General features: G+C 40.4%; 1 protein-coding gene across 1 annotated transcript in view; it reads left to right on the plus strand.

The window, feature by feature from the left end:
- The window catches only part of LOC140492209 (A disintegrin and metalloproteinase with thrombospondin motifs 19-like), a 538786-nt gene that overhangs the window by 26239 nt on the left and 498724 nt on the right, over positions 1 to 13823 (plus strand). Inside the window, 1 exon segment of the mRNA XM_072591100.1 lies at positions 5197 to 5359. Coding sequence (XP_072447201.1) covers positions 5197 to 5359 — 163 coding nt within the window.

The following is a 13823-nucleotide window of genomic DNA, read 5'->3' on the forward strand; positions in this document are numbered from 1 at the left end:
CCAAGACTTTATTAAAAGTTTACTCAACAGTAGCTGTTGTACAATTATAGAATGAAACAGGCTTTATTGTAAGTGGAGTGTATTTTCAATCTTTGTTCATGGAGTGGTATGTATTGTAAGAAGTAAATTATTACAAGCGGAGCAACCAGCCTGATGTTGAACTACGTAAAGTGGATAAATTGCCTGTGGACATATTGAAATAATGTAAACATGAATGGAGATTGGACCAGAGTCAGGTCTGGGCATGCATTAATATTGAGCTAATTGTAATGCCTTTAAAATAAGGCTGTAATCGAGTTTTACCACATGGAGAATATGAAGGGACCTGCAACAGCAAGAAATCTAGCTTCCTCCATGCTGGCACTGAGCGTGTCCCTACAGCACGTGAACTGCAGCAATTCAACAAAGCAGCTCACCACTACCTCCACAAGGTCACCTGGGGATGGACAATAAATGCTGGCCCTGCTCGTGATACCCACATCCTCCGAATGAATTTAAAGAAGAGATGGTTTGAGTTAATTAGATGGGAAATAAAATTTCCCTCCCCTTAAGACAGGTTTCAATACAGAGATCGTTAGCAACATGTTGTTACATGAGGTGTTCCTGCTGGTAATACATTTGCATGCTATGCATACTCATTTCCTCTGATAGGTGAGTCCCGAACCAGAGGACACAGTTTAAGAATAAGGGGTAGGCCACTTAGAAAAGAGTTGAGGAGACACTTCTTCACCCAGAGAGTGGTGGTGTATGGAATGCTCTGCCCCAGAAGACTGTGGAGGCCAAATCTCTGGATACTTGGGGGTGGCACGGTGGCACAGTGGTTAGCACTGCTGCCTCACAGCGCCAGAGACCCGGGTTCAATTCCCGCCTCAGGCGACTGAATGTGTGGAGTTTGCATGTTCTCCCCGTGTCTGCGTGGGTTTCCTCCGGGTGCTCCGGTTTCCTCCCACAGTCCAAAAATGTGCAGGTTAGGTGAATTGGCCGTGCTAAATTGGCCATAGTGTTAGGTGAAGGGGTAAATGTAGGGGTATGGGTGGGTTGCGCTTCGGCGGGGCGGTGTGGACTTGTTGGGTCAAAGGGCCTGTTTCCACACTGTAGTCTAATCTAATCTAATGTAAAGAGTTGGATAGAGCTCTTAAGGATAGTGCAATCAAGGGTTATGGGGATAAGGCAGGAACAGGATACTGATTGAGGATGATCAGCCATGATCATAATGAATGGTGGTGCTGGCTTGAAGGGCAGAATGGCCTACTCCTGCACCTATTGTCTATTGTCTCACTATATTAAAAGTTTTGTCATTACAACCTTTGTTTAAGATGAAGCCACTGCCGTATGTGAGTTTCACGGTACCTAGTTCACTTTTGTTTCATGATGATGTGCAAAAGCTAGCTTTCAGTCCATGGTCAGCAATTTCCTCCCGGTAGGTTGCTGTACAAGGGAGGGGAGGGGGAGAATGACAGCTTGAATGGACTCTCAAGGCCAACAAGGGCCAACTTGAGGTTGAGCAGAGGGGTGTGGACTGGCAATATAGCATGGAGAGAGCTGGGAATCCTGGATGTGGTGGATAGTGGGAATGGCAGCCTATCAAAGTTTAAAAAAAAGGACTTAAAGGTTGATGTCAGTACTGCCTACACATGAGTCCTATCTCTGGGTATTGGCTGGCAAAATCCTTACAGGATTTTGAGTTCACCTGAATTTCAATTAACCCTGATCTCTGATCATTTCCATTATAATGCATAGACAGGACGGACAGCTCTTTCCTGCAAGTTTATCTATGCCCCACAGACCGGTGAGTATAACACTGAACACAAACATGAGTAATCAATATAAAGTGTGGACATAATTGTTTCTTCCACATTAAAGCAATATTCCTATCTTCCCTGTAACCAGAGTGTGTACTATCCAGGGGGCATTAGTTTTATGATGATGATGACCACATGAATAAAGTGAAACGGTGACAAGTGAAACTTAAATTTGAAAAACATCCATGCCACCTTTGAGCTATTAAAACCTGAAGGTAATAGCAATGGATTTGGACAGAAAAATTGTGGCTGTGATGAAGAGACCCCCTCTTTGTCCCAGAAGGCTGTGTTACAACTCACTGGGTCCTGGTGTGTTGTCTGCTTACACGAGGGTTTCACCATGAAAAACAAACCCACATGACATGGTCACACCTGTCTCCCAGGCATGCTGCAGCACATTCAAATGGAATCCAGTAGAAATCAGCAAAAAGCAAGAGTAGAAGTGGTGGCTATTTTTGGGTCTGCTGTCGCTAAGACACAGCATGGTTCAAACTTCACCCACTCTCTCACCACCACCACTGTGTTTCTATCCAATAAGAAGTCCAAGAGATCCCCCTGTCTGTTACATGAAAGAACATGTGGAGAACATGTACTTTAACTTAAATTGCTTCACATTTCAGGATGGATGGCATTTGCTTGATTGTCAATTGCAGTGTGTCTTGCCTTTTGAGAAATGTAGGGTAAGTTGACTGAAGTCTTGGGAGTCCACTTTAACTTGTTTTACACCTTGGGGGAAGGTCTGAACCATTCCCAGCCCATACCCTACAAAGGTTATTTGAGGTCCCTCTGCTCTTGCATGGGCCATGCCTGGGTGTGACCCCATCAAAGTGTCCTTGCTCTTCTTTGACATATTGCCATGGGATCTTTCTATCCACTCAACAGGCAGGTGGGCCTTAGTTTAATGTCGCATCCAACCATGTATCACATAAGGTCAATACTGAACTGAGTGAATGTTTAGAACAATCCAACAATTTCATAGTCACCATTATGATACTTTATTTTGTTCATTCCATATACACTTGATTAGCTGAATTTAAATTATCCAGCTGGAGTGTTGGGCTTTCAACATGGAGTTGGCTTCCTTCTTATTTTGGATGCAATAGTAAAGCTACTCAACTCATTTCAGGCCATTAACTACCCCCTGTCCCCAACTCTGCCCCCATTCCTATCCCTACCCTTGTCCTGACCCCTGCCCCCTGCCCCCATTCTGTGTGTTAGAGACAGGGAAAGAAAGGTAAAGGTGACCTCATCATGCTTGGCAATTTGGCCTTTAAATCAGCTGATATGATATTCTTGTTTCTATCCCCACCTTCACAGTTCTGTTTAGATTTGGTGCTGCAAGTGCTGTGAATTGGCATGGTTGGTTTCATATCGTCATGAATAGAAGATCTGTAAAGGTGGAAATATAGTCTAAGATATGTTCTAGATCAATGATCGCTCAAAGAAGATTTGATTGAATGGTTGATTGAATGATTGAATTGCAGAATACAAATATAGAACTACTGCAAGTTTGTGGCTGTATGACTTTAATCTGAGTAATTTTGGCTAAATTTTCCCAATTTAATCTGTGGAACAAAGATTTGGTTAGGCAGCTACAAAAGGCACCACCCAGTGGCTAATGTTGGTATCTATTTTAAAATTCATGTTCCTTTAGTGACAATGGTGTCATATCGTTTTGTACCGTGTGATTTGTATGGGATAAGCTCATGTGCATGATATGAAAATGTGTTGCTGGAAAAGCGCAGCAGGTCAGGCAGTTTCTTCAGGAAGGGCTCATTCCCGAAACGTTGATTCTCTTGCTCCTTGGATGCTGCCTGACCTGCTGCGCTTTTCCAGCAACACATTTTCAGCTCTGATCTCCAGCATCTGCAGTCCTCGCTTTCTCCATGTGGATGATATGTTAGCTTCAGAGAGAATCATGAGTTAGATTAATTCTGGAGTAATGTTTGGAATTGCAGAATAATTACTTCTCAAGACAGAATAGAATATCGGACAGTACAGCACAGGGTCAGGCCCTTTGGCCCACTATGTCTGTGCAGACCATCATGCCATTCTAAACCAATCCCATCTGCCTGCACATGGTTATTATTCCTCTATTTCCAGCCTGTTCATGTGTCTATCGTGATGCCTCTTAATTGTTGCTCGTGTAATCGATGTGATGGTGAAGTATACAATCCATTGGAATCACCTTTCACACTTACAAATGTTTAGATAGATATATTCACATATCTGAGAGTTTAATTTCCTGATTTTGCTTGACCTCTTAGATGAAATGTTTGACAGTGGGCTACCAGAAACTTTAATGATTGGGATAAATATCAATAACTTTTTCAACAGCAAATTTCCTATGAAGTAACAAGGAACACAAATATTGAATGTTGTGGGAATCCATGATTAAACATGAGAAAGAGAACATGATGTACAGAAGGTGGAAATCAGATAAAGTATGATAATACTACTAAACATTGTTGAAGGGACAACTTAGTTTTTCCAATAAAATTATCCATTGTTTACAAAATGTCTTTTACTTCTAAAATGAACCTCTTTTGTAACTGAACTGATGTAATTATTGGTCTCTTTCTATGGTGATACAGAAAGCTTCCCATTTTAAATCTTATTAATCTTTTAATAGTGTCCCGGGATAGTCACCTTGAAATACCTTGAGGCTGCATTACTGACGATTCCATTCCACATCCATATGTTATTTTGTACATCATGTTATTAACTGGAATGACTTTGTAATTCAGTTATTTAAATATGATATTTGTACCGGGTTTATTTAGTTGTTGCATTAATCTTGCTGTACATTTTGAGAATTGAAGGAAATATTTTGAAGATTGGTGTGTGTGTGGGCAACTTGAAATTTGTGATCAGCCTGGGAAGTAGAAAGTGCTAGTTTATTTGTCAAAGTGAGGAATGAACAAACTGCAGAATGAAACAGTCTTCCTCTTGTCATGACAAAGTCAAAACAATGCAGGTAGGTATGACATGGGTCAGGTATGACATGGGTCAGGTATGACATGGGTCAGGTATGACATGGGTCAGGTGCAAGGGACAATTCTATTTCATTGTTCTGCTGCATTTAAGCTTGAGAAGAACAGCTCCTACTGCTCCAGTGTGGCATTTCAATTTTATGCTGCAGACTTATATGCATTGAGAAGCAAATTTAGACTTATGCAAATTTATTTAACCTGTGATCCATATCAGCTGCCATGAAGAAGAAGGAGATGTTTATCCTGTTCGTCTGGATTGGGTTTTAGTTGAAGTCCCAGCATTGCGATGACTGGAATCTGACATGCATTTTTACCCAATCAGACATTAATGCAGCATATCGAAAATGTGCACTCATACACACAGGGGGATTTTGAACTTTTCTTTCTTTTAAATTTTGTAGATGGGGTTCATTCAGATTAATGAAGAATTTATATTCATTGAACCTCTGAATCACACCTTGGCTGTAACAGGATATGCCCACCGTGTCTACAGGAGAAAACGGTCAATGGATGAAAAATCAGCAGAAAAGCAAGCATCACAACCATTGTGTGGAGTTTATACAGGTATACACCTTTTTCTGAATGGATCCTTTGAAAGGCATGAAATCTATATCTGAGTGCCTCAATAGATTGATTGTTGTTGGTATTAGTTCTTGCCTTATCATCTATAAATTACAGTTTACAATATTAGTGGATAACACAAAGTGTATTTACTTCTTTGTTATTATAATGTAGGCACAAAATTATTTTGAATATATTAACACCTCAACTAAAATAGTCAAATGTGTAATATAATTAAACATCTTAAGGATTTATTTGCTAATATTGCCAACAGTAATTCTAAGTTAATGAGCACAACTTTTACATCTGTTCATTTTTTTAATTGTTGTTTAGGAGTGATATTGCTATTTTTGTTTAAATATTTGCTTGACTAAATATCAATCAGAAATGTATAAACTGTCACTTTTTTTAAAAAATGTAATTGTTACTACTGGCAACTTTTCATTCTGGGATTATAAAATGATCTATTAAAGTATATGCTGATGTATTAGTCAGTTCTGATGGAGAATCATTGATGCAAAACATTTCACAAAAAGGGTGAAATAGATTATTAATGAATTCAAAAGTAAAAACAGATTGTATCTCTTCAAATTTTGCCCTTCATCGTTCCTGCCCTGAAGACTTTCGACTTTTGCTGATACACTATGAATGCAGTTCTATAGATATGGTCATGTGAAGTGATTGGTCCAATGTCTTTATTAATCAGAAACTTTTTTCTTCACCTAACACAGCATTGTTCTGCAGCAAAAACAAAATAAATAAAAAAGCTTGAAAATTGGAGTAGGTTATTGGCTGCTTAAACTCACTCTCGCATTTGATAAGGACCATAGCTGATCTGTTTGTGGCATGAATCCAGTCTCTTGCCTGTACCTTCACAAACTAATGATTACATTCAAGGACAAAACTGACTGATTTTTATTGAGTCCCACTGCTCTTGGATGGAAAATGTCACATATTTAAAGACCCTCAAAGAGAGAAAATTCCTCCTGACTTCTGCCGTAAATGGGAGACCCTTTATTTTGAAAATACATATTGAAGGTGGTTAATATACAATGTGGAAGAGTGAAATCCTTCTCAAGTAAGGCAGCAAAAGTTAGAGGGACATGGTCAGCCTTCTAAAATATTGAAGGTGTTGACGTAAACAAGATATTTAATTGACCATAAGCATAGGACAGATTAAACATTAATGAGCAACAACTGTTACACCATGCAATGGTAATGAAGGATCTTTGGCAAATGAATATTTTACTTTTAAAACCAAAACTGAAAAATAGTCCATCTGTTTTGAAACAAAGTGGTGTTGAAAGGTCTGGTGACCAATATGTAGGAAACTACACAAGGCTGGGAGTTACCTTGTTGTTTCAGAGCTCTAAAATGCAAACAAACCATTAGAACAGTTTGCAGAGAAGACATTGAGTTACAGCAGGTCTCTCCTGTGGATTTAATGGTTGTTATTATCATAGTCACTGCTGAAGTCTAGTACACAATGATTTTACTGACCTTTTGGAAATAGAGCAGAATTCTACAGAAAGGGTGTGGGGAGAAACCCATTTGAAAACAAGGAGATGCTAATGGTTGAACTCAAATATTACTGTGTGTAAATACTCAAGTTGTGAGGTAATGTATGTATGAAGAATGGAAAAAAAATTATAGTCACCAGGCAGAAACTAAGCTGTGAAATAAACATTTATTAACATATAATTTGAGTGCAATCTGAATCAGTTTTGACAGACTGAGAGAGGACGGCAAAATAAAAAGACCTTGCCCTAAAGTCCACCAGCAAGCAAGGAATTTGGGTTAGCTATTATCTATCAATCTGGAGTTCAAACCAAACTTTGGCTACAAACTTTAAATCGACAGGAGAGATCTGCTGCATGTTAATGTCTTTTCAGTGAATTATTCCAGAAGGTCATTTAGCACTTTATTGTCCTGATGCTGACTGGAATAAGCCTGGAACCTACTGTTGCAAAACACCAAGCCACTGAGACGCCATCACTAGAATCTCCCAACCACCATTTTATTAATGAGCCATGGGGGATCATCAAGCCCACAAGCTTCAAGTTTCCATCTCAAAAGATTCAAATATAATAGTGAATTAATACACTTGCAAGACCTAAATAGAGTCATTGGGTCACACAGCACGGAAACAGGTCCTGCAGCCCAACTAGTCCATGTCGACCATAATCCTAAACTAAACTAGTCCCACCAGCCTGCCCATATCCCTCCAAATACTTCTTATTCATGTACTTATCCAAATGTCTATTAAGTTGTAACTGTACCCACATTCACACCTTGCTCAGCAAGTTCTTTCCTGACACGTACCACTCTGTGTAAAAAAAAAAATTGCCCCTCATTTTCTTAAATCTTTCTCCTCTTACCTTACAAATGTGCCCCCTAGTCTTGAAATCCATCATACCAGGGAAAGGCTTCTGCCATTCACCTTTTCTGTACCCCTCGTGATTTTTTAAATCTCTGTAAGATCATCTCTCAACCTCCTACGCTCCAGTGAAAACGTCCCAAACTGTCCAGCCTCTCCTTATATGTCAAACCCTTCATTCCCAGCAAAATCCTGGTAAATCTCTTCTGAACTCTTTCCAGCTTAATAATGTCCTTCTGATAAAAGTGCTACCTCATTTGCAATCCCTTTTGTGCGTGTGCTTGCATGGATGCTGATGCAAATACATTTAAACTCCTTTTTAATTGATTCATGGGATATGGGCATTGCTGACTGGGCTGGAACTGATTGCTTATCCCTAATTGGACTTGGTAAGATGGTCGTAAGCTGCCTTCTTGAACTGCTGAAGTCCAAATTAAAATAATACCTCCCATTGTTTAAGACCTAGAAGAACACTTCATGCTGATTTTATTTATTTGAAATGTGGAGAAAGTGAGGACTGCAGATGCTGGAGATCAGAGCTGAAAAATGTGTTGCTGGAAAAGCGCAGCAGGTCAGGCAGTATCCAAGGACCATTCCTGACGAAGGACTTATGTCCGAAACGTTGACTCTCCTGCTCCTTGGATGCTGCTTGACCTGCGCTTTTCCAGCAACACATTTTTCAGCTTTATTTGAAATGTACCTAGTCTGGGTTTCTGATCCATTATCGCTCGTGGAACAGAGCGAAGGAAGAGTTTACAACTTTACCAATTAATTCAAATCTAAAATAGCAGTCTGATTACTTTGAGCACTCACTGGCTATCCTTCTTCAAACCAACGCTGGCCATATTGCTGAGTCTTAGTGGTGCGGGAAAGCCGTAATACTGTTTGAGGGTGATTGCTGACTGTCAGTTTCCTATTTATTCTACTTGGTTATGTTACTCAGATCGGAGAGATGATGCAATGGTCCTTTCCTTTTTTTCAAGTTTCAACTAACCACTTTGTCACTGTTACAGATGGAATCATAGATTCATAGAATCATACACCATAGAAACAGACACGTTGGTCCAACTTAAATATGCTGACCAAGTTTCTCAAACTAAACTAATCCCAATTGCCTATGTTTGGCCCATATCTCTGTAAACCTTTCCTACATCTCTTTTAAAAGTTGTAACTACACCTGCATCTACCACTTCCTTGCTTAAATGTCAAAATCAACTCCAGAATATGAAACTGATTTCATTAAAAGTAGTCCCACTGAGTAAGGCTGGGAAAAAACTTGTAAGAGCATTCATTACAAAGACTAGTGTGGATTAGTTAGTTGAGTGATTTGTTTTGGTGCTGCAGCTTCAATGTAATTATAGATAGTCAATGCTGTTAACCAACTGATAAATGCTGACAGGTATTGAAAGTTTTGCATACACCTATAAACAGATACTCAAGGAGCGTTTACTTTTAGATGTTCCTGAATTGCTGACACCATGGAAACATTGTCAAAAGACAATAGATAATAGGTGCAGGAGTAGGCCATTCTGCCCTTCGAGCCTGCACCACCATTCAATATGATCATGGCTGATCATCCTTAATCAGTATCCTGTTCCTGCCTTATCTCCATAACCCTTGATTCCACTATCCTTGAGAGCTCTATCCAACTCTTTCTTAAATGAATCCAGAGACTGGGCCTCCACTGCCCTCTGGGGCAGAGCATTCCACACAGCCACCACTCTCTGGGTGAAGAAGTTTCTCCTCATCTCTGTCCTAAATGGTCTACCCCGTATTTTTAAGCTGTGTCCTCTGGTTCGGCACTCACCCATCAGCAGAAACATGTTTCCTGCCTCCAGAGTGTCCAATCCTTTAATAATCTTATATGTCTCAATCAGATCCCCTCTCAGTCTTCTAAACTCAAGGGCATACAAGCCCAGTCGTTCCAGTCTTTCAGTGTAAAGTAGTCCCGCCATTCCAGGAATTGACCTCGTGAACCTACGCTGCACTCCCTCAGTAGCCAGAATGTCATTCCTCAAATTTGGAGACCAGAACTGCACACAGTACTCCAGGTATGGTCTCACCAGGGCCCTGTACAGCTGCAGAAGAACCTCTTTGCTTCTATACTCAATCCCTCTTGTTATGAAGGCCAGCATGCTATTAGCTTTCTTCACTACCTGCTGTACCTGCATGCTTACCTTCATTGACTGGTGTACAAGAACACCAAAAGGACCAGGGAATAAAGGAACGTGAAGGCGAGAAATATAAGAGAGGTTGTTTGAGATTTTAACACATCCAAGAAAAATGGAATAAGCTTGGACTCTATTGAAAGTTTCTGAGAATAAAGGAGGTTTAGCATGGAGCAAGAAACTGAGGAGTAAAGTCCAGCACCAATGTGGTGCAGGGAATGGACCATGGGTGTGCTCTGTCTGGGTTTTGCGAGGTTAGCCAATTCACTAACATCTGTTCTGTTTCTCCATCAAAGTGATTTTTATTGGTTTGGTTCATTGAGAATGTTTTAATAATGAAATTGATGGGAGAGTGTCATTTGTGAGGTTAAAAACCTTAATAAGAGAAGCAGGAGTAAGGAAGGAACCTTTAAAAGGAACCTTTTATAATTGTCTTTGCAAAATTATAAGAGAAATACTGAATCTAATGATCTTCAAAAGAAGCAAAGATGAAATGAGGAAAATCCTTTCCACTGGGTATGGAGAGTAATGCTGGGGGAACGCAGTGCCTAGGCTTCTCTCACCCCCTCAATGCTATCACATGTCTTCTTGCTGCTCATCCAATCACAGGCAGCTGCTCTCCCAGTGTTTTATTGTTGATGAGCCTATCAGCAGCAAGTATGGCAGAGAACCAGCCTGTGATTGGAGGACCAGCTGCCAGAGAGTTGGATATCTGCATGTACAGAGGTGACTGTCCTCTGACTGGTTGTCCTGTGATTGAATTTCTAGGGGTTTTTGGAGTAGAATTTGCCCCTTGCTGCTGTGTGTTTTGTGCCACTGGCAAGTCGTCTAACTTCAGTGGTGAGCTTGACTTGTTTTGGAGCCTTTAGGGGTCAGGTACTAAGCAGTGACCAGCCAGTGTGCCAATTCTCCAGCTCCATCCTGTTACTTTTCTTCCTCACCCCATCCTGAACCATCATCCCAAAGCAGGATGGGATATTGACCATCAGACTCAGTCAGACCCTCTGTGGAAATATTATTGAAACTGAATTCTCTGCCCAAGAGTAAGATGGAGACAGATACATACATGGTTTTTAAAGGAATTAAGTGCCTGAAAAGAAAATAAAAAAATAGTTGGAGGACTTGTGAAAGGTTGGGATATAGTTCCAGTTGAGTTACTCTTGTAGAGAACTAGTATGGACACAGAAGGCTGAATGGCTCAGTCCGTGCTATGAAAGTGGGATCTCCACTTCTCAGGAACAGTCAATCTGATTAGCTGGCACTTCAGTGATTCCAGCAGAGCCAGTAGTCCCAGCAATCCAAGCAGTCCCAGCGATCCCAGTTATCCCAGCGATTTCAATGATCCCAATGGTCCTAGCAATCCCAGCATTCCCAGGAGTACCAGCGATCCCAGTGATCCCTGCAGTCCCAGCAGCAAGCAGTAATCGCAGTTAGTGAAGGTCCACAGATACTTGACTTCAAGGGAAATCCGGGAATTTGGCTGGAGAAGCATCAGGAATCCTAGTAGTTAGGTGAGAGGGCAGGGGAAGCAAAGGGAGCAAGAGGCCTTGTTTGAGAAACCACAATAGCAGTGTGATCATGTTATGGATGGGAACCTCTGACCAGAGGGAATCCACAAAAGGGTGAGCCTCCCATTCCTACCTTTTATCTGGCTCTGGGAAAATAGTGGACTGACCACTTTCCTTCTGCCTTTGCATCGTATTATGATGACAGAGATTGAAATACAACCTTGGGGGCCTTCAATTGGCAACTTAAAGACCACAACTTGCCTGAGGACTGGCTGATACCAGGCTGATGGACTCTCACCACAGTATGAGGGCCAGTCCGCACTGAACATGGTGACACTGGGCTGGCCACTTGTTTATTTTGTGTCTTTCCTCCACCTTCCCCCAAAGGGTCAGTTGAGTTTGTTAACTGTAAAAGTAACACCAGTACAGTTTGCAGTGTTTCCAAGGTCTGAGGCTATGTAAGTAAGTGCAATGTTTTATTAGTTTATTATATGTGCCAATAGGAGGTGGAAAGTGAAAGAGTTCTGAATGTCGACATTGACCTGCCATTTTCTGATCTTTTGCTTTATACTTATAACCTTTCACCAACACAGTAGACGTTAGTTCGAGCTTATTTACATTTTCATGAGTGTTTTTGCTCCATGTGTACTCTCAATGACTCATGTGGTGTCTTGAGCAGAATCAATCAATAAAAAGACCTTTGATTTAATTATTTTTAGCTTGCTTTGAAAAGCTGTGCCACTATTGTTCTTAAGTTTAACTTCACAATCTTATGGTGACCTGAGCTAACTGCTACAATGCAATGACTAATTATAAGTAAAATGCTGTAAATGTAATTATTTATAGTTGGCAACGCTCTTTGCAAACAAGTAAACTAGCAAATAATTATAAAATATATGAATGGGAGCCTTTGTCATAGATCATGAGAATAAACTATCTCTGAGTGGTTATTGAAAGACATTTATCAGTGCGTAATAACATAATTTTGGATAGTGATTATAGCAATTATTACCGTATTAAGGTCTATTATCATCCTAAGTTAGATAATAACCTCCTACATTAAAGAAAAATTACAATATAAAGGGAAACATTTTAAATAAAGATTGAATACCCTTTTGGTTAAAAGCTGTCTAATACAATTTCAAACCATCCTGGTTCTTCACAATAATCCCTTTGTAAATTCCTCTGACATTTCTTGAACTATTCCTTTAGAAAATGGTCATTTGCTTGGCACAGATGGGAATGTTGAGCTTCAAAGAATTTAGTATTTTAACAACGTTAATTAGAGAGAGAAATCTGGTAGAATCCAGAGAGAAAGAGAAATCCATTAACTGGGGAATAAAGTATGTACTCCAACTCTCTCCGAACTGTTGCTCTCCCAAACCCTGATTTCTAGCTTTTTCAATTATAGAGTTAGGTCTGAGAAAGTGAAGGTGATCAAAGACATTTTGCTGTGGATTTTAATTATTCTACGGTAAAGCCAAGCCAATAAACATAAAAGCTTCTTTGGCATGAGCACTTGGAGGTCTAGTTGCTTTATAATGATACACAGTTTGAACTTGTTTAACTTTTCGCTGAGAAATTTAACGGCAGAAATTAATTACTTCATGCCTACAGGTGAGCTGGCTGCATTTTTCTTTGAAATAAAGTTTGCTTTAGGAAATGCTTGCTGATGCGTGAAAGTACATTTAAACATTGGAGTTGCAATTTCCAGCTTGATTGTATTGTTTGTGGCTGGCTTGCTGTGTGACAAAGTTTCCTGAATCTCATTAATCTCCTGTAAGTTACCAAATGCGTAACTGCTGTAGATTTGATTCAATCTGCTGTGATAACATCTCAATTTGATTAATTAGGGAACCGACCATAGGAAATGGGAGAAAGAGTAGGCCATTTTTAAAAAATTAGATTCCCTACAGTTTGGAAACAGGCCCTTCAGCCCAACCCAACCCTCTGAAGAGTAACCCACCCAGCCCCATTCCCATACCCTATATTTACCCCTGACTAATGCACCTAACACTATGGCCAATTTAGCATGGCCAGTTCATCTGACCTGCACATCTTTGGATTGTGGGAGGAAACTGCAGCACTCAGAGGAAACACCTGAATACACGGGGAGAATGTGTAAACTCCATGCAGACAGTCGCCCGTGGCTGGAATCGAAATGGAGTCCGTGGGCGCTGTGAGTCAGCAGTGCTAACAACTAAACCACTGTGCTGCCCAAAATTTGGTCCATTTAGCTCACTCTGCCATGTCTCGAGATCATGCCTGATCTTCTACATTAATGCCATTTCCTCACACTCTTCCACGTCCATTGATAACTCCTGCATTACCCTCCTATCCCTTGCTAGCTTTCACATTTGGAGATCTATCACTCTCTGTCGTGAATCGACCAAAGAACTGAGCTTCTGCAGCCT

The sequence above is a fragment of the Chiloscyllium punctatum genome, chromosome 2 (assembly GCF_047496795.1).
Source record: "Chiloscyllium punctatum isolate Juve2018m chromosome 2, sChiPun1.3, whole genome shotgun sequence".
Lineage (NCBI taxonomy): Eukaryota > Metazoa > Chordata > Chondrichthyes > Orectolobiformes > Hemiscylliidae > Chiloscyllium > Chiloscyllium punctatum.